Source organism: Oxyura jamaicensis, chromosome 4, assembly GCF_011077185.1.
Source record: "Oxyura jamaicensis isolate SHBP4307 breed ruddy duck chromosome 4, BPBGC_Ojam_1.0, whole genome shotgun sequence".
Taxonomy (NCBI): Eukaryota; Metazoa; Chordata; class Aves; order Anseriformes; family Anatidae; genus Oxyura; species Oxyura jamaicensis.
In genome coordinates, this window is record NC_048896.1 from 87,252,185 (window position 1) to 87,271,007 (window position 18,823).

Here is an 18,823-nt window from a genome sequence, read left to right on the forward strand (position 1 = left end):
CGTGTTGGGCTGCTTCTCTTCATGCAGTTCTGTTTGAAACAATCCTAAGGACTGTTTTTTCAGGACACAAACTCCAGCCTTGTCACCGCGCTACCCTAAGACTGCCGTATTCCTTCGCTTACGAGCTCACATTGCTACTGGGAGCGCATGGCAAAGTAACACTTTAGGAGTTAGAGCACTGCCACAAGGCAGAACCGGCATTTTCCCCAGAACAACGCCGAACCCAAGCTCTCCCAAACCAGGGTGGGGAAAGTCTTGCATTTCTTAAGGTGGCCTTTATGGAGCAGAACTCTTCATGGATTACTACATCCAGTAACACCCCTAAACATCCTAAGAAGAAACTTTGCTCTTGGGTTGCAATCGTCAATCAAGAACTTAAGACAGCTAATTAGAAGAGCTGCTTTAATTAAAGGCATCCTACAGATCGCTAGGACATGTTAGCAAAGATACATCAGACATCAATGTTAACTAAACGCTTCCTACAATTGTGTTGTACCAGAGCACAGAATGCTACTTCTAATGGCTTTCATAACCAACAAGCTTCCAAAGGATGCCTGACAGTTTCATTTTTGATTTAATTTTTTTTTTAAACAGACTGAATTTCAACCTTTATAGATGGAGCTACTGCATATATGGACAATAAAACACCAATTTTAAATCACCTCATCTATATTTAGTTATTAAAATCCTATTTGGATCAGCCCATTTTGGATTCCACATCAGCTGGCAGATTTTAGCTGCATCAGGTTTAAGCAGACATTTATATCTTAGTCCTAGAAGAAAAGAAAGAACTGGGTAACAGTACATGAGCATGTGTATTCCTGCCTTCTTTAAATAGAAGAGCTCTCTCCTAGGACATGTACCTGACTTCTCTTCCTTTTAAAAGAAAGATGCACGACCCTCAGGGCAAAGACAGTTTAAGCTTCTCTTCCAAAAAAATTGCAAGTCAAGATTGCTGCCAAATGTCTTTTAAAGTCTCTATTTCCTCTAAATTCATGGTATTGCAATTATTTCAATGTTGATCCTATACATCAGGCTAAAACCAGTGTGTCAGTACAGCGACTGGAGAGAACAGTGAAGTGAACGTACTGCACTTGAAGCATTGCATTGGGTACACTTGATACAGTAAGAAGATCTGTCTGGGTAGTTTGGTATTCAGCTGACAAGAGCAAAGCATACAATTTGCTTCTTATTCATCACTAGCAAGCCTAGAGAAGACTATATTCGCCTCAGTTACAAGGATACAGAGCTCTATAGAACAGTAGTAAACCCAAGTGACCATCTCATCATGTTAGAAAATAAATTCATTGTTGTGATCCAGATTCAGGAATTCTTGGCAGTTAAAACATGCAAATAACTATTTTCATGTTGTGTATGTTGCAATTTGGCTATGTACTTCAGATCTCATGGAGTTCATGAAGACATCTACACGTTCAAGCCTTCTGCTTTAAAAAAAATCTGACTGCTGGTTAACAGCAGGCTATTTTATTGCATTACCCTGGGTGTCAATTTCCTATTGATTTATGATGAAATGATCAGTTGTTACAGAACTTGTTCTACTTGGACAAAGATGATTCAGCAGAAAGCAATACAGTAATGAGCATATTATAGGATAAAAACAAAAGAGTAATGAAATGGCAAATTGTTCATCTGTATTTTGAAAGGTAACTATTTCATATCTTTACGCAGTGGTGGGAATAATTTCAAGAGTAACAAATAACAAAATATTCAGACCCCTCTTATTTACGCATTAAAAAAGTAGAAGGAAATGGATTAGCTGCTTCATTTCTGATATAGGCTGCTGGTCTAGTTTATAGACAGTCATAAATTCAACATTATAACCAGTGACATAACAAGCAGCAGCTTGGACCATAAAAAAGCTGTTTATATATGTACAAGTTATTCTCAAAAAAAATCAGTTTTATTTGGATGTGTTCACAACCTGCTGCTCCTTAAATCTTCAGAGCACTGAAACCAAGACATTTTCCCCAAAAATCCAGTTGAATCTGTCCTGAGAAATATAAGTACTCATATATAAATTGGATGGTATTGTCTGTGAGTGAGTTTTTTCCTACAGGTTGGGCAGGAATTGGCGTTCCTAAGGGAATCACGGAGGCACTGACTACAGAAGACATGGCCACATTTGGTTGACACAATAAGTCGCCCGCTTTGCACAATCTGGAAGAGAAGAAACCACAACAGGTATTTGGAATAAGGAATTCAGCCTTGCAGGTCTATCGGCACCAGGCAAATAGCACTTGAGTATATTACTACTATAATACTACAGTACATTACTACTACGATATGGAACCTAACTCTCAGTGCCATTTGGAAAGTATTTCTCCCTCTATGCATACTACTAAGAAATGACTTTGCGTTACAAGCCAGTTTGACCTTTGAACCAAAGTCTGTACTTCAAGCTAGCTGTCTGTACCTTCCCACATGACCTAACATAGCTGTGTTGCTCAACCTCTTCCCCATTCTCCCTCCCACAAAAAAGAAATGACGACGTGTGGGTCCTTACCTCTGAGTAGCCGTCCATGCAAATCGGACAACTAACAGTACCAGAAGGCCTTGTGGTAAAAGGAATAAAAAAAAAGAAAAGAAACACATCCATTAATTTCATGGTACATTGACATTTACTGATACATAAAATGTCATATCATCCTCTGACTGCACAGACCAGCCATGACGATGCACTACATCTGAAGATCCCTGCACAGCTTTAACTCTCTAAATTCCTTGCTTTTGATAAGTAGTTAGGGTCTCCTTGACTTAAGGGAAACAACTTGATTTCCATCAACAAAAACATGAGGAAGAGGAAGTTAAGTCACACACTAACATGAGGAAACATTAAAAAAAAAAAATCTGGCTCAGAAGACCAACTGGGTGGCCATTTCCAAGCTGAGGTCACAGAGGAACCCCCTCCTGCCTTCCCTCTCCAGGTCAGCTGTACTGCAAGCACTGCATACTAACAGGCTGAACTATCCTGCATGAGGGAGTGTTTGTAACCTAAGTGCTGAATGATATTCTCTATTAGAAAGAGTAAGAGCTTTGTGCCACTTTTATTGACAGATTAATCTCGATTTTAAATGATCAAAGTAAGCTGCTTTCATAAGTCTTTACCATAAACACTTGGCTTTACTGTATAACCTCCCATGTTAAGTAACAGTTTATAATTTATTAACCACAACAGGGATAGAAAGCATACCTTCTATGCCACAATCTTAAATTCAAGCAGTACTAAAGTATACGCCTAGTTTCACAGACATAATTTAATTCTGTTGATTACCCCATTTTTACTACTCAAATTCTTCATGCAGCAGCTATTACACCAGCTCAGTAAGTACAAATAATGATAACCTCCATGTAAGCAAGAGTAACCTAACTCTGCAGCCCAACACTGTGAGGGCTCTGTGGCAATCTACATCATCAGTATCTTTCTGTCCATGTTAAAAGCTGCAGCACTGAGCTGTTGTAGCCATACCTAAACGGACCAAGAAGGCCCAATCTAACAGAGAAGCTTGAGCTTAAGATAGCTAAACATTAACTAAGCAGTGGGATTTATACATATAATATATATACTTAAAGGCCAAAAATTACAACAAAAAATAAATCACAAACTCATTGGCCAAATCCACCCTGTTTTCAAATACAAGCACTTCAGGTGGCATATTTAAGAACCTGACACACAAAATTTTCGTGTTCTCTCCTATGTTGCCCTCCACTAAACTAAAAGGCTCAAAATACAACAAGATGAAATTATCAGTATAGGGAGCTGCTTCCCAAAACATGCTCAAGTAGTCCTGTTACAAAGAGTCCAGAGTTGTATATTAAAAAAAAAAAAAAAGACTGCATACTTTCATGAATGCATGATGGAAGAGCTGACCACTGCTTGCATAACTTTTATTATTATTATTATTTAATCACAGTGAAGGTTTTAACTCATTACATTGCTGGGGCCAAACAGCAGGACCGGTGCTGAAGGTACCCAAAAGAAAGGATCAAGAAAATCTGAGAGTTAAGGCCACATGTCAATGCCTACAGACACTGAGATGCCAAAAAGCCAAATAAATTAGCACACTGACACTGTTATACTGGGAATGTTTACACTGCAGTCTTTGTCAACACCACAGACTACTTAAATTTTAAAAACAAAATCCACCACCAGTGCTCTTAAGCTTTATGACTATGGGCACATCTTTAGCCAATTTTAGCCCTGAAAAACAGAGCAGGTAGATCAGTTCCATCATAAATGCCATTTACATGCCTACTATCTAGTACCTTATGCTGTAAGGTCAGAGGGGGATACCCCATTCAAAGTTGTAAAGCCATCAGTGAGATAAGAACAGCCAGCCCTACTCAGTAACAGCACTAAGCTGTCAAATTTGACTAAACTTTAAATATGTAATCAAGCCATTCAAAAAAGTGTTGAGGAAATATATTTATTGGGAAGAATAACATTTTTTTCCCCTTTATTATCCACTGCACTCCAATTTCATCTTGATTTCATCTATTTCCCAGTCAGAGACTAGGCTGGACCAGGTGATCTTGAAGGCGTTTTCCAGCCTTAATGATTCCTTGATTCTATGACAGTAACAACACAGCCTAGACAGCATGGTCTAAGCACGCAGCAATACAATCAGTGAGCTAAACAAAAGACTACATTAAAACCCTAAATAAAATCTGTATTCCCCCCTCCCCCAAACGTTTTACAAGATTTTTATACCACAATTCTCATTTTCCTTGTCTGCCCTAGTCGCATGGATACCTGACTTCATTTAGTTACTCTAGTAGATTGTAACACCAAACCTCATCCACACCGGTGAAAGTACTTCCATATTGTAACAGCACTGCTAGAGCTTTGCATGAAAAGTAAATGCAACACATTATAAGCTATGGCTTGTTGCTAATCCTCCTTCCTTGACACACCCCCACATTCATCTTAAAGGTTGTATGCAAAGCTGTACATTCCTCTTGGGCTGGCTTTTTATTGCAGAAGACCAAACAACATCATTTTGTCGCTATGTGAAATGTGGTGCTGTACTCATCAAGAGTGGCAACCAACTAGAGTAACATTTCAAAGCCAAGACTGACGCTAACATTATAAATTAGTCCTGTATGTATAAGTAAAGGCAAAGCTTAGTATTTATTAGGTTGTAAGGCATACATACTTTGAACTTGCAGTTTCATCCTCTAGTGGTCCCAATTCTCGAGACACTTTATCTGTTACATACACATCATTATCTCTTGTTTCATCTTCATCATCACTGCTCAGTACACAGCTGTCTGACTGCCGCTGGCTTCTTAGTCTGAGATTTCTCCTTCGCCGTTGATTCTCTGTAATTTATTTACTTTAAGTTAGATATATTATAAAATATATAGCCCTGTAACTAACCTTGAAATATATGAGTAGACTGTAACAGCTGTAATTTTAAGTGGACTAAAACATATTCTTCTCGGTTAAGAGACAATAAAAAACCTTCCTAAATATTAAGGATGGGCATTTCCAGACGCTGTGAATATTCTGTTTCATATTGACAAAAACCATTTGCTCTATTCACTTTACAACAGCAAAAACATGACCCTAAAGCTCATCTGTATGTTAAGTTTCCATATAGTTACACTGTGTGTGACTAGAATGCCCCTATAAAGGGAGGCTACCTCTACACACTTCTAACAAAGAAATCTAACTGCTTCTAACTAGGATGATACAACACTGAGGAACTGGAACAATTGCTACTTGATTCTTTAAAGGAAAAGAGAAAAAAGTGAAAAAGGACAAGTTTCCAAGTAGCATGGCGAGGCAGGACAACAAAAAGGTTTGACAAAACAGAGAGCACTTTGTTCACAACTGTATAATGCATGAGATTAGAAGGGAGCACCATCCCTCACAATTACCTAAACTGCTTAGGGCAGGGATATCATTGCCAGCAGCCAGTTGCTGCTTCTGGGGATTATCGACCATATGTGTGTACACACACACACAATCAGAATATTTGTCCAAAATAAGTGATTTTCCAGAATTGATGGAAGACATGCTTAAGTCTAAAAATTTAAATTATGCAGCTGCTGTGGTTTCTCACTGCTCTATCCAGGTATACTGAAATGTCCCACTCTTTTTGTCTGTCTTAAATCAAATCTCCCTACTCAAAAGCAGTTTTGACAAAATAAGCCTTTTTAAGAACAGTATCTGGAAGGTTACATAAATACTTGAAGTAGTGTCTCCTTAGAGATTTTCATCACCATCCTCCTGAGTTACTGCAACTCGAAAATGGAGTTCATATTGTCCAAGATAAAAGCAGATAAAATAAAATACCTGGCCTGTAGCATCCAAAGGTTAAAGAACTGCTGCTTGCTTTTTTAACAATTAGAAACTGCTTGCAAGAATTATTTCTTTGCTGTTGATCAACACTGGAGGTGCAATCACGAAGGACTAATTAACATTACATTTCAGCTATAACTTTTTTTTGTATATATTTTTATTCACTTGCTCGTGTCATTCAGAGCCCACAATGGATTACATTCTAAGTAAGCAGCTAACAACATATTAACACATCTCAGGTATTATAATCAGAGCAAGGTCTGAAAGATGTAAAGGATTAAGTTCTTTATACCTATTCTACAACTACTGTAATACATAAAGTAGAACAAAAATCAGTATTTGTTAGCACTTATCAGTATTAAATTTGAGGAGTGTTAGGCTACACAATTAAAGTGAATACTATGACTTTTGACATCTTTCTACTTCGGTTCCTTCACTGCAACACAGGCTAATAAGACCTTTCAACATTTTCCTACTCAAAGCAGATATTCTACTGCTAAAAGTGCTAATTAAATTGATTGTTCACTTCAGGCTTACAGAAATTCTGTATTTGGGAAGAAAAATATATTTTGAGAAACTATGATAGATTTTATTTCAGATACTCAATATCATCTTCCATAGAGTCTATGAAACATAGACTGGATCCGTTCTCCAAAACACTGGCCAGATACTGTAGCACTGCTCTTTGTTTTTTGCCGAACAGAGTTTCAATCCATGCTGCTCAAGTTTGTTGGAAAAGGAAAAAAATTAAGTTCAGGACAATTCTATTGTCACTTGTAAAACGTCAACTCACCTTCAACAATCTTGCATCAATATATATGGTAAGGGAGAGAGAAGAAAAATAAAATTAGATTTCTGGTATGCACCCCAAGCATTCCATACAAGCATCAGTTAAGGTAAGCAATTAACAACAAGCATACTAAGAATTTTAGGATATCACCATATTATTTTGCTTAAGAATGTGTTAAAAGTATTCTCAGAGTAACAGCTAATTTTCTAAGTGGTTACTTCTGGTTCCGCTTACACTGCTGAAAAGGGGCAGAAATGACTCTCTCCCCCCTGTCCCCCAGTCCCTGTACCCCAATTTGATATAGGCTGGAGGTGACACTTCAGCTCCTTCTCCCCCCAACAAGCAAATTCATGTGAGATATCCTTAAATACTTCATATTAGATAACAATTGCTAAAAAAATAAACCTATACAGAAAACCAACCCACTATTATCTCTGGTGGAACCAGAACTGGGGCAATGCAGATTATGTTAAAATGTTCGTGGCCTTCCCTTTGTACATGCTCAGGAACAATCGTAGCATGAGATACCCTCCCTGTTACTCCTGCTGCTTGTTTGTGGTTCTGCACAGCAGTAGTGGCATCCCCAAAACAGACGTTATTAACTACACTATGGACTGGATCAAATACTGTTTGAGCTCTAAAAATATCAGTAACAACAAAGTAGATTTTTTTTTAAAGAGCTCTTGGAGTAAGAAACTGAACTAGTTTCTAACAGTCAGCTGCAGTTGTGCTTGCCACCTTAAACTAATGTTTCAACTGAACACTTCACATTTGTGAAGTCAAAGACTTATTGCTACCTCATCCACTATCGGCCTTTATCTTTGATATATCTAACACAGCTCCAACTTTAAGTAGCATCTGCTTCTATTACATTACCCGTGACAAGTATATATCCCTGAGATCTGGAGCAACAAGCTATTTTAGACTGTGCTTTCATTATCTGCAGGTGGTATTCATAGATGTAGATACACCTATAAATCCATTTGGCATTGAATGTGAACTCTGAAGTGCTAAATAAGAGCCACGTTTTAACCCTTTAAGTCAGGCTGCTTAGATACCAGAAGCTGTTAGTCTAGAAGATGAGCTTTTGAAGATCTAAGGTCTTGGTAAAGTATAACCAAACCCAAATCTTGTAAAGATTAAACTTACTTGCACAGTCAGTATACCAATTTACTATTACTGTATAGATCTTCAAATATTCATCAATAATACATTTCAATAGATTCTTTAATACCTTAGCATTCAGTTTTCCAGAGTCCTCAAGCTTAGTAATTATCAGTAGGATCCTTCTTAAACATTCACAACAGCCATGACAAGCATGCCAGACTTCCGATCCTTAGGTTAGAAGCACTAAGGTCTGTACCTAGCTATTAAGAAACACACACTGCAACCTACAAAAACAACTGAGGAGCCCGTGCATTGTACTCCAAATAACTATACAGCTCAAAAACCCAGAGAGAAATATGGGAGCAGCCACTGTGCAGCTCAGGTACCTCAACATTTAGTGAGCAAGGGGCCTAGGTTCTCAGAGAATCTTGTACTTGAAATGCATTTACCATCATGTCTACACTACGAAAAGGCATACTATTATGTTGATCCTGGTTAAATTGGTTAGACTCATATAGACATTTAACCAGTTACTTTTCAAGAGGAGTGCCCGTGCAGATTTAAAGCACTTCAGGAAAGCAAGGAGAGACTACACTGCTGCGCCCAAAGAATGATTGTGCTAAGGAACACCTTCAGAGCAGCTTCTGTGTTGATTTGCAATGCATGCATGGCTTTCATGCATTGAAAAGTCAACTCTGAACTCAAAACTCATCCTTAAAGATTCTACCAGCAAGCACAAGACAGAATTAATTTGACTACAATATTTAGATAAGTGTGTTATTCATTACTTACCACAACAGAATCACTGTGAGTTAGATCAACTACTACAGGATCGGAAGATTCACATGTGAGATCTACTACTTCTTCACCAGCTTAAAAACACAACGTTAGAAACCGTATCAGAGACCGCAGGACTAAAATTACCCGTCAGTGTGTGACATGCTAAGGTATGATTCAACACTGACCTATCCCTCTTCTCTTCAGTAATGTGTCCAGTATTTCACTCAAAACTTGCTCTCAATAATCCTACAGCATTAACAACACTGCCTTCTGCAAGTCGCACTGCAAGAGTAACAGTAGCTGACCTCACATATTTTCTTGTACGTTAATAGCTTGTAGGAGGTATGCAGCAAAAGGTTATACATCTGATGTAGGAGAATGCTTAGCACACAGTAAAACACATCATATCGGATATAAGAGTTTTCTAGTGCTATGCTGTGAATGTTCTCATCTCACGCCTCTTCCAACCTTTAATAGTCAAATTAACAGCAAAAAGACAAAAAGCCATGTAGCTACCTGGAGACCAACAGTTACTTTTAATTCTTTCCAAGGAAAGCAGTTTAAGTATCTATTTAGAGGTTAAGGAGCCTTTTTTAAGCCTAGTGCATTTTGTAAAACCATACCGGACAAGGGCCCTTAATGGACAGGGCATGACTGACAACAGAATTTAATTATCTTTTTACAAGTTGGGAGTTCCCAAATTTACTTTGCTGTTATCTGTAGAGGCAGCTGCAGTGACTCCCAACACAGCCTGATATTTGAGCATTTGCCTACCTTCCTTACGTAACTCAGCTCTAGCGGTGAACGCGTCACACCTCAGTAACCAACAAACAGCTGTCAGCAGCCTTGTTTACAGATTCCATACTACAGGCATTTAAAAATAATGAGGTTTCTATCCTGCTTTAAAATGCCTTGAAACTGGCAAAAAACATGTTAAGCAGGATCCCAACACTCCAGAAACAGCTGATTCTCTTACCAAGTTAAAGAGAAAGCTTACCACTTTCTTCAAGTTCTATTGGTTCTGCTTCTGAAGCCATTTCTGTGGTAGAAGCTATCAGCCTGCTTCGTTTCTGAGCTTGCCTAGAATTAACCGATCCTCCACGGCGCTTTCTTTGAGTCTAAGAGAGAACAAAGCCTCAGAGTTTTCTTCAAGAGTAATGTTAGTGTAGACCTCACTTTTGCAGCATCAGCAAAAGCATACAAAGATGGACAAAACACATCCCTAGAAGGCTGTAGTATGAATACACTAGGGGGATGGGTCAGTCCTATCTCAACTCATCACACCAAGGAAGACATCACTCCAGATCTCCAGCCAGCTGAGTCACAAAAAAAAATGATGACACATATTGTGATTGTTTACAAATGAGATGAGCTCACAATTACATCAGACGTTAGCTTTCAACCAACCATTTGATCAGTCTGACCTAAAGTTTTTGCTGACATTTTAGGCATTCCTGAAATACTGCTAGCTCCTAGAGATTAATTTATTTTTAAGTATTACAGAACATGAGGTTACATGGGAACTTAATATGCTAGTATATATACAATAACTCTTAAAGATTTACGGAAGTACTATCAACAACACATTTTAAGAAGCAGTTTTACATTGAATAGTAAAATACTTACTGTACTCATGGTGTTTCTTGATCTAAAGTTATAGAAAAAGTAAGAGGTACAAATACCATAAAATTAAAATGCAAGGAAGCTACAAATTTCAATTCCTTATATATATATATAAATATATATATATATATTCCTCCTTTAGGTAGTACACTGTTAAAAAGTCCAGATTTCTCAGTATCTTAGAATGATGTTCTTCCAAACCTATAAGAAAAGAAGAGAGAAGATTACCTATCTGTAATTCTTGTTCTCTTCAACACTCCCACTCGTGATCCACTAATTTCTGACCAAAGCCAGGCTGCAAGTCCCAAGAGCATTTAAGCCTCAAACACCTGCAGATGGGCCTGAAGCCTCACTCATTCTTGCCCACTTCCTAAACTGAACATCAGAATAAGCCAGCTCAATAGCAAACTACAAAAAATACTGAGGAGTCCTGATTAAGTTTTATCTGAAAAAACAACTGATTCTCTTCAGGCAATGTTTGTGTGTGGGCAGCAGTCACCGGGAATTGTGTCACAAGAAGCCATCTCCAGAGAACAAAACTTACAGATAAGCAGTTCTCTTTTCTCCAAGCTGTCTCTAGATTCCAACTCCTGGGAGCTGAACACCTTGAAAGGAATCATGGAACACAGAAATTCCAGCATGGAACTACTCACGGGTCTCTGGTGTACGAGAACATGAGTTCACAGCCCCTGTTCTGAAGGAGCTGCAGGTGTGCACGGCCCTGCTACCAGGCAGCTAACTGCTCGAGGGGAAGGGCCAGGGAGCAAGCATCAAGCTGGTTCTCACAGCAGCTGGCACAGGACTGAGGTTCATGTTGTAAAGCTTGCTTATAGTAAAACTACCACATGTCCAAACACAACAGGGAGCAGCAGGGGGACCCCAAGCAAACCAACTAACTCATTTCAGAAGACAGAGCATTACAAAGTAATAGGAAAAAAAAAAAAAAAAGTGGTTAGAAAGTGGTTTTGTTAGCGTTAGGTAGGAGGTTGGACTCTGCGATCTTGGAGGTCTCTTCCAACCTAGACTATTCTGTGAAAGCCGAGGAATAAAGCCCATCAGACAGCCTGCATTTTATTGTACAAAAGACCAAGCTGAAGCCTTCACAGACTACTACGTGTCCAACCATCAAGCCTATGCAGTCTTGTTACAAATCCATCCCTAAAAAATAAAGTAAATCCCTTCTTGATGCACAGCTGCTTCTACCTGCAGAGGTCTGAAAGTGCCTAGAGTCTCCTGCCCCTGGTATGTCTTTACAGACCTGGCAGCATAGGAGCCCTGGTAAGCGCTAGAAATAGTCAACACAACCAAGAGATGAATCCATCCTAGAAGACCTATTGCACTGCGCTCAGACAAAACAAGGAAGGCAGAAATCCACTGGCTCGAGGTGCTGGGCTTCAACAGCCATAGCCAGCAACGCACTCTTGCTGCAAGGAACGCCAACAGGCCGAGGGAGGGGATCCCTGCCCTCTGCTCAGCACTGGAAGGACCTTCCTGGAGCACTGGGCTCCCCAGTACAACCAAGACACGGACGTACTGGGGAGACCAAGGCCATGAAGATGCGCCAGCCCTTGGAGCACCTGAAACTACTCATGAGGGGATCTTGTCAGCGTGTGTAAGTAGCTGATGGGGGAAGAGAAGATGGAAATAAGTAATTCTCAGTGGTACGCAGGACTGAAGAAGTGTCTTCCCAGACCTTGTCCTACGCTGCCGAGGCCATCGCACGGTGCTCAGGCAGAGGGCACAGCCCAAAGGTGCTCCCCCAGCCGTGCAGAGCAGGGCAGCCCCCAGCTGGCACCGACGCACACTGCTCTGCCACGCAGAATAACCCACTGCTTTGTGACAAAGCCGCCAGCCCCTGTCCGTAACGGCCTAGGAGCTGGAGCTGGCTGTTCTGGTCACCGTTCTGGCTGCGGACAGCAGCCCAAAGGTGCAAGCTGCGGCACACTGTGCAGGTCCTTGGCGCTACGTTAGCCATAACCCTTGCTGCCTCAGCCAAGGGACACCGCATGGCCACTGTCACAGTGCAGACAGCACGCCATGGCCTGAAAGAGGACATGAAATAATGCCAGGCCGCCCGATCTGGCTGCTTCCAGGTAACTGGTCTTCTCTCCAGAAGAGCTGTAGGGCCTTTAGGCAAGACTTGACAGGAGCACCCTGGACACACAGACATATGATCTCAAAGTACAAAGTAAATCTAAAAATACAAAATAAATCTGCAACCATCCTCTGCACAACCCTCCTAAACACAAGGAGCAGCACATGCCCAAGCACTGCTGAGGTCGCCCAGGCTCCCACAACTTCACCATCTGTACCCAAGTCAGAAAGGAAGGACACAAAAGAGGTCGAGAGGACTTAGATGCATGGTAGATTTGAGCTAGCTGCATATCCCAGGCAGCTAAAGTCACCATAACCAAGCTTAGATTATCTTTCAGACTGCCTCATCACACCACCTCTCATTGTGGATTTGGGGATCTCCCTCCCCTCTCCTTTTTTTCTCCCGTGCCAATAGAGATACAAACTAATTAGCAGGCTATTAACCTATTCCTACGTTAAGGAACACTGAGACCACCCAGAGGGATGGAATGACATTGGTCATCAATTACAACCTTGAGGCAAAGGAAAGCAACTGAATTTTATTCCCCCTCTTAAACTTTCTCTGTATTTCTTAAATCACTTTCATAAAAGACCTCTTAACATGAACTGTGACACAACAAGATGTGCCTGAGAATAACTTTACATTTGGTGCTTTCCCTAAGCCAAAAGATGCATTTATGCACAGTTTTAAGCAACACAATACACCTCCCAATTTGCTCCCTTTTTTCCCCCTCATTTTAAAATCGCCAGTGGATTGCAAAAAATAAAATAAAATAAAATTATTTAGTGAGAGTAGCTGTTGTGTGCCACTGTTAGTGGCCAGTCAGCACATCAGCAGGTTCTGCTCACAGCAGATGAAGTTTCCTAAGTCCTTGTACACCCCAATCCACCCCAAAACACGGACCTGAACAGTCTTCGTGGTGTGATTTTTGCCAAATCTGGCAGGAAACGCTTTTAAAACCTCTAGTTACACAGATAGCCACTCAAGAGTTTTTCTAGCAAATGTGAGCAAACAGCCTTCTGCACTCACCTGGGACACGCAAGATGAGGGCCCAGCGTTTGCTCTCAAGGGCAGGGTGCAGCCTCCTGCTCCCCCCGTTCAGGGCTCACCCACGCAGCCCTTTTTGTTCCCGTACCCATCTGCAGCCAGGTAGCGTGTGCGCTCTTAGCACACTTCACCCTGCTGTTCTGAAGCTGAGGTTTCCCTTCGCTCCCTAAGGAAGAAAGCTTTTCTGCCATCTGCCAGCCTTACCAAGGCTCGGGAAGATCCCATTTTACTCAATTTTTGGAAGAGGGAACAAGAACTTTTCAAACAGAACTGCATCTGGTTCTACACACCTACAAAATCCAACCCAGGGACGCTGTTCTGGGATCACAAATTCTAGGTGCTATACGAGTTCCTCTCTATTTTCCATAGATCTGGCTTTGAGGCTTCTCGGAGACAAGGGGCAGAGGGAGGTGAAGCAGGAAGGGCACGCAGCACAAGGGATGAGGGATGGCAAACAACAGAGAATCACCCCTAAATCTAACATCAGCTCCATCAAACTCCAGTTGCTCAAAGGCACCATCTTCATCCACCAGCTACAACTGAAACCAAAAATAACTTTGGCAAAGCAGTTTCCCCCAGACAGCAGGAAGATGAGCAAGACCAAGCAACATCTGAGTTATATAAAGAATCTGACAGCGTGGCTTCTTGCTAAGTTCATTTCACCAAGGAAGTCACGAGACATTTTCCTCTATTCTCCTCAGATATGGAATGGGAAAAATACTTTGTTATTAAGAAGCTGGGAAATCTTAGCTGATACACACATCTGAGGAGCATAAAGAATTAAGCTTTAAACAAGATTACTTGAAATTACAAACTGCTTGAATTGGTTTTAATTACTATCCTTTAAAGCAAGCTGATACACTCACGTATCTACACTGCTGAAAGACAACAAAATAAAACTCTGCTCTTCACCTGGCAGCCCAGTTTGGGACATAAAACACCCAGCAGGTTTCACAAGACTCGGTGCTTTTTGGATGTGACACTGAAAACAGCCCAGCACAGTGGTACGGTGACATAGGAGCTTTAAAGAAGGATTAAAAATTAGATAAAAAAAGCAAACACCTGGGATGACTCCAAACACGAAACCTTACACGGATTCACAGATTTCCTTTGGCCAGAAGTGGCATAAGTGCCAAAGAGCTATTACAGAGAAAAACACCACCACCACAACCCAGAACAAAAACAAAACACAACCAAAACCACTTAAATTTGGTGGAAAGTTATTGGGGGGGGGGACAGGGGGGAGGATGACGTCAAGGAAGTACTGTACAATAGCAGATCTGTCATACTAAAACCATCTCACCACCATTAACCATTCCCACACCTCTTCACCAGGAGGCCCAGAAAGGTGTCATTTACAGGATTACTACGAGGTGTATCAGAGTGACATCAGGCCTCAAAGCAAGGCAGAGAGCTCTAACTGAAGTGGCAGCCCCGCGTTGCTGTTCAGCTGTTTTATCTTTCAGCATCTCCCAACACCACCCGAAGGCTTTCTTCATACTGATTGTCACAGCTCTTAACAAGAGTACACACGAGACGCAAGTGTTCCTGTCCTGTTCTCATTGCTAATGGACCAAACCTCAACCTCACTGGGAAGTTCTTCTGCAGAAGAAGGTTGAGAATGGGTATCCATGGGGATCATCACCGTAAAGCCACCCTAAGATAAACCATCACTGGAAGGTTCACCAGCATTAACCAAAGCCACCTCACAACAGTCACGCTTACAAGGAAAGCCAGACTGCTGGAATTTATTACAACTCTGGAAGGAGTCTCTCGATCCAGCAACATTCTTTTCTTTGAAGAACAAACCTCTGCTGTGGGGCTACGGATTTCCACAGTAAATTATTGGCTTATTCAGGAAACTTTGCTGAGTTATAATTGTCTGAACTGCAAGAACAGTGATGAAAAATAAAGTAAAGCTTACTTACCACGCATCAAATTAGCATCGTACAAGAAGAGAGAAACAAAACAGTTCAAACACCGCACATTTAGTGACACACTCGCTAATTTCTCTGGAGCCCCCAGCACAAGAAGAACACGGATGCACTAGAACGAGTGCAGAGGACGGCCACAAGGAGGATCAAGGGGCTGGAGCACCTCTCCTGTGGAGACAGGCTGAGGGGGTTGGGGTGATTCAGCCTGGAGGAGAGAAGGCTCCAGGGAGACCTTACAGCGGCCCTCCAGATCCTAAAGGGAAAGCTGGGGAGGGACTCTTTGTCAGGGGTACAGTGATTGATCAAGGGGGAATGGCTTTAAACTAGAAGAGGGTAGGTTTAGATTAGATATACGGATGAAATTATTTCCTTGGAGGGTGGTGAGGCCCTGGCACAGGCTGCCCAGAGGAGCTGTGAATGCCCCATCCCTGGCAGTGCCCAAGGCCAGGCGGGATGGGGCTTTGGGCAGCCTGGGCTGGTGGGAGATGTCCCCGCCCATGGCAGGGGGCTGGGAATTAGATGGTCTTTAAGGTCCCTTCCAAACCATTCTCTGATTCTACAATTAGAATTCCTTAAAAGATTTTTCAAAGCCTCAGGACTACCGAATAACAATTCGTTATGCAGATAGTCCAAATTATTTCCTAAGGCCCACATGCTCCTCCTCCAGCAGTCTCTATGGAAACCCAGCATCAAGGCTCCGACGACAGGACAACACAAATAGAGTTACTGCACCAACATCTCTCCTCCCCAAAAACATGATCTGTAAGCATCACATAACCCCAGCTGAAGCTATTAGTAAGGTCATCTATTATACCTGTGGCAAGATGCAGTCAGAAATCAGTTCAAATTCCAGAGTTATTTTATTTTTTAAGCTAAAGACTTCTTTTTTAAATACAAAAACTTTGAAGATCAACTTAGCAAGCCAACAGATACTTCCAAATTTTAGGGAACTTACTGCATCACTGCACGATGATGCGTTACCAGCACGAGCCACTTGCCCTTCCTCACATACACAGCGCTATGCACATGCACTTACTGCTCTTGGCATTCAGCTCTCCCAAAGGCTTAAGTATTTGTCCTCATAACAGCATAGTTCAAGGCTTATTCTAGCTAATCCACTGATATTTTAAGTACCATAACCACTGGCACTTCTCTGTACAGGTAGATTCTTCAGAAGAATAAAGGTAAAGCCACACAAGTAAGTGTTAGTCACTATAGGAGGAGAGGAACAGTGTACCCCATATCTACGATTTCAGTCTTCCGTTCATTTTTTTTTCCTAAAATAAGTTGGCATATCCACTGTGCTCAAGTTGACCTCAATTAATATGTTTGAATTACAGTCCTGAAAACTGAATTCTCTGGTCAGCATAAACTGAAAACTTCTCTTGCACCTCTCTGAAAACAAAGTTTTGATCTGCCACAAGCTTCGAACACTTTGAAGCAAATCAGCTGAAGGAAAAGTAGGTATTTCCATCACATCTGACTAATATGGACAAGACTTGATTTTGTAAACACCCTAAACATCACAAATACGTTAAAGGCAGTATTGCAAGATAGCAACAACGGCAGACTAATGGCTTGGTATGCGCCAGGCACAGGTGAGGCCACACAGTATACATAGTATTTGTCAGGGCAGGGACATGCTACCTCTTTAAAATCTGGCTTCTTATTTCCCCTTGTAAAAGCTCTCCTTGCACTGGTAACAACAGGAAACAGTATCAAAGATGTAGAAAAAAAAAAAAAAAAAAAAAAAGTGGGGCGGTTCTCTGTTCAGTGCTGCCCAGGGCCAGGCCAAGAGGCACTGGGCACAGCCTGGAGCCCAGGAGCTCCCTGTGACCCCCCGGCAGCCCTCCTGTGCTGTGTGGGGCTGCAGCCCGGCCCAGGCTGCCCAGAGGCCGTGGGGTCTCCTCCTTGGGGACCTCCAGGAGCCGCCTGGACGTGGGGCTGGGCCCCCAGCTCGGGGTGGCCCTGCTGGAGCAGGGCTTGGAGCAGAAGGCCCCAGAGGCCCCTCCAGGCCGGGCCACCCGCGGCCAGCAGGCCCGGCACCAAGCAGAGCGGCTGACACCACACTTCCCTGCCGCTGAGCGCAGCCACCTGCCATTTTACTCCCTCGGCAGCTCTCCCACCACGCACTCCAGGCACCTTTAAAGACATTATTTTCACACCAGCTGTAGAAAAGCAGAAAGGGAGCCTATCCCACCTCACCAAACGGGGCCGGGCAGCCCCACACCACAGAACCCTGCCCAGAGCCCCCTCAGCAGCAGCGGGCCCCCAGCACAGAGCCGAGCCCAGCGCCCCGGGCAGCCCCCCGCACCCCCCCGGCCTCCCACCCACCAGCGCCCTAAAAAAAGGGCAAAACAAAGAGGCTGAGCCCGAACCCAGCCCAAACTTTCATCTGGCCATCGCACAGCAACCGCAAGACGACGAGGACCGGCCCCGACCCCAAAGCCGCCCCCACTCGGCTCCCCTCAGCGCTGCCCCCCCCTTCCCCTCAGCCCGCCGCCATTACGCCCCCCTCGCCCTCCTCCCCCCCTCCCATCGGAGCCCCCCGGCCTGCGGCCCTCACCCTCCGCGGCCGGCCCGGCAACGGCGTAAGAGCAGCGCCCGCCCCCGCCTCTCTGCCATTGGTGGCGCCGCCGCCTCGCCTCCCGCTCAAAGGCCGCGGCGCGCGTCAATCAAAGGGGGAGGTGGAAAAAGAACGCGCCCGCCTCTTATCCGGCTGCGGGGTGTGCTGGGAGTTGTAGTTTCCGTGGGTGGGAGTGAGGCCTGGAGGCCCCTCACGGCCCGGAGCCCCCTTTGGAAAGTTGTTCTCGCCCCCAGGCGTTTGCTCGGTGCCATGGCGGGGCTGCCCTCCGCCCCTTCCTCACCTCTTCCCCCTGTGCCCCTTCCTCACGGCCGTTGTCTGCTAATGTCCCCCAGTGCACCCCGGGGAATCCATCAGAGACATCAGCCTGGGGGAGCGTTGCCTATTGCTGGCATTAGTCCAAGCCCTCAGTACAACTTACCCTACATGCTCACCAATGCATCTTGCATCTCCTCTCACCATCAGAAGCATTTTCTGGTTGCTTTCCCGGGCCTTCCTTTGATTTTCACTGCCCCACACCTGCCAGTCTGGCTTTTTG

The 18,823-nt window shown here is 43.0% G+C and overlaps 1 protein-coding gene across 2 annotated transcripts; it reads right to left on the reverse strand.

Moving 5' to 3' along the window:
• Positions 1 to 473: 473 nt before the first annotated feature.
• Positions 474 to 18,337, reverse strand: RNF4 (ring finger protein 4). Of its 2 annotated transcripts, none has more exons than XM_035325026.1 (8): positions 18,268 to 18,337; positions 10,629 to 10,826; positions 10,000 to 10,120; positions 9,015 to 9,094; positions 7,119 to 7,128; positions 5,175 to 5,340; positions 2,525 to 2,573; positions 474 to 2,178 (listed from the first exon to the last, which is right to left on the reverse strand). In XM_035325026.1, the coding sequence occupies exons 2-8, from the start codon at positions 10,635 to 10,637 to the stop codon at positions 2,029 to 2,031; spliced, it is 585 nt and encodes a 194-aa protein (XP_035180917.1). In that variant the 5' UTR covers positions 10,638 to 10,826; positions 18,268 to 18,337; the 3' UTR covers positions 474 to 2,028. The 2 variants fall into 2 exon arrangements, with proteins under 2 accessions (XP_035180917.1, XP_035180918.1); XM_035325027.1 differs by lacking the exon at positions 18,268 to 18,337 and adding an exon at positions 15,071 to 15,597.
• Between the last annotated feature and the right edge of the window lie 486 nt (positions 18,338 to 18,823).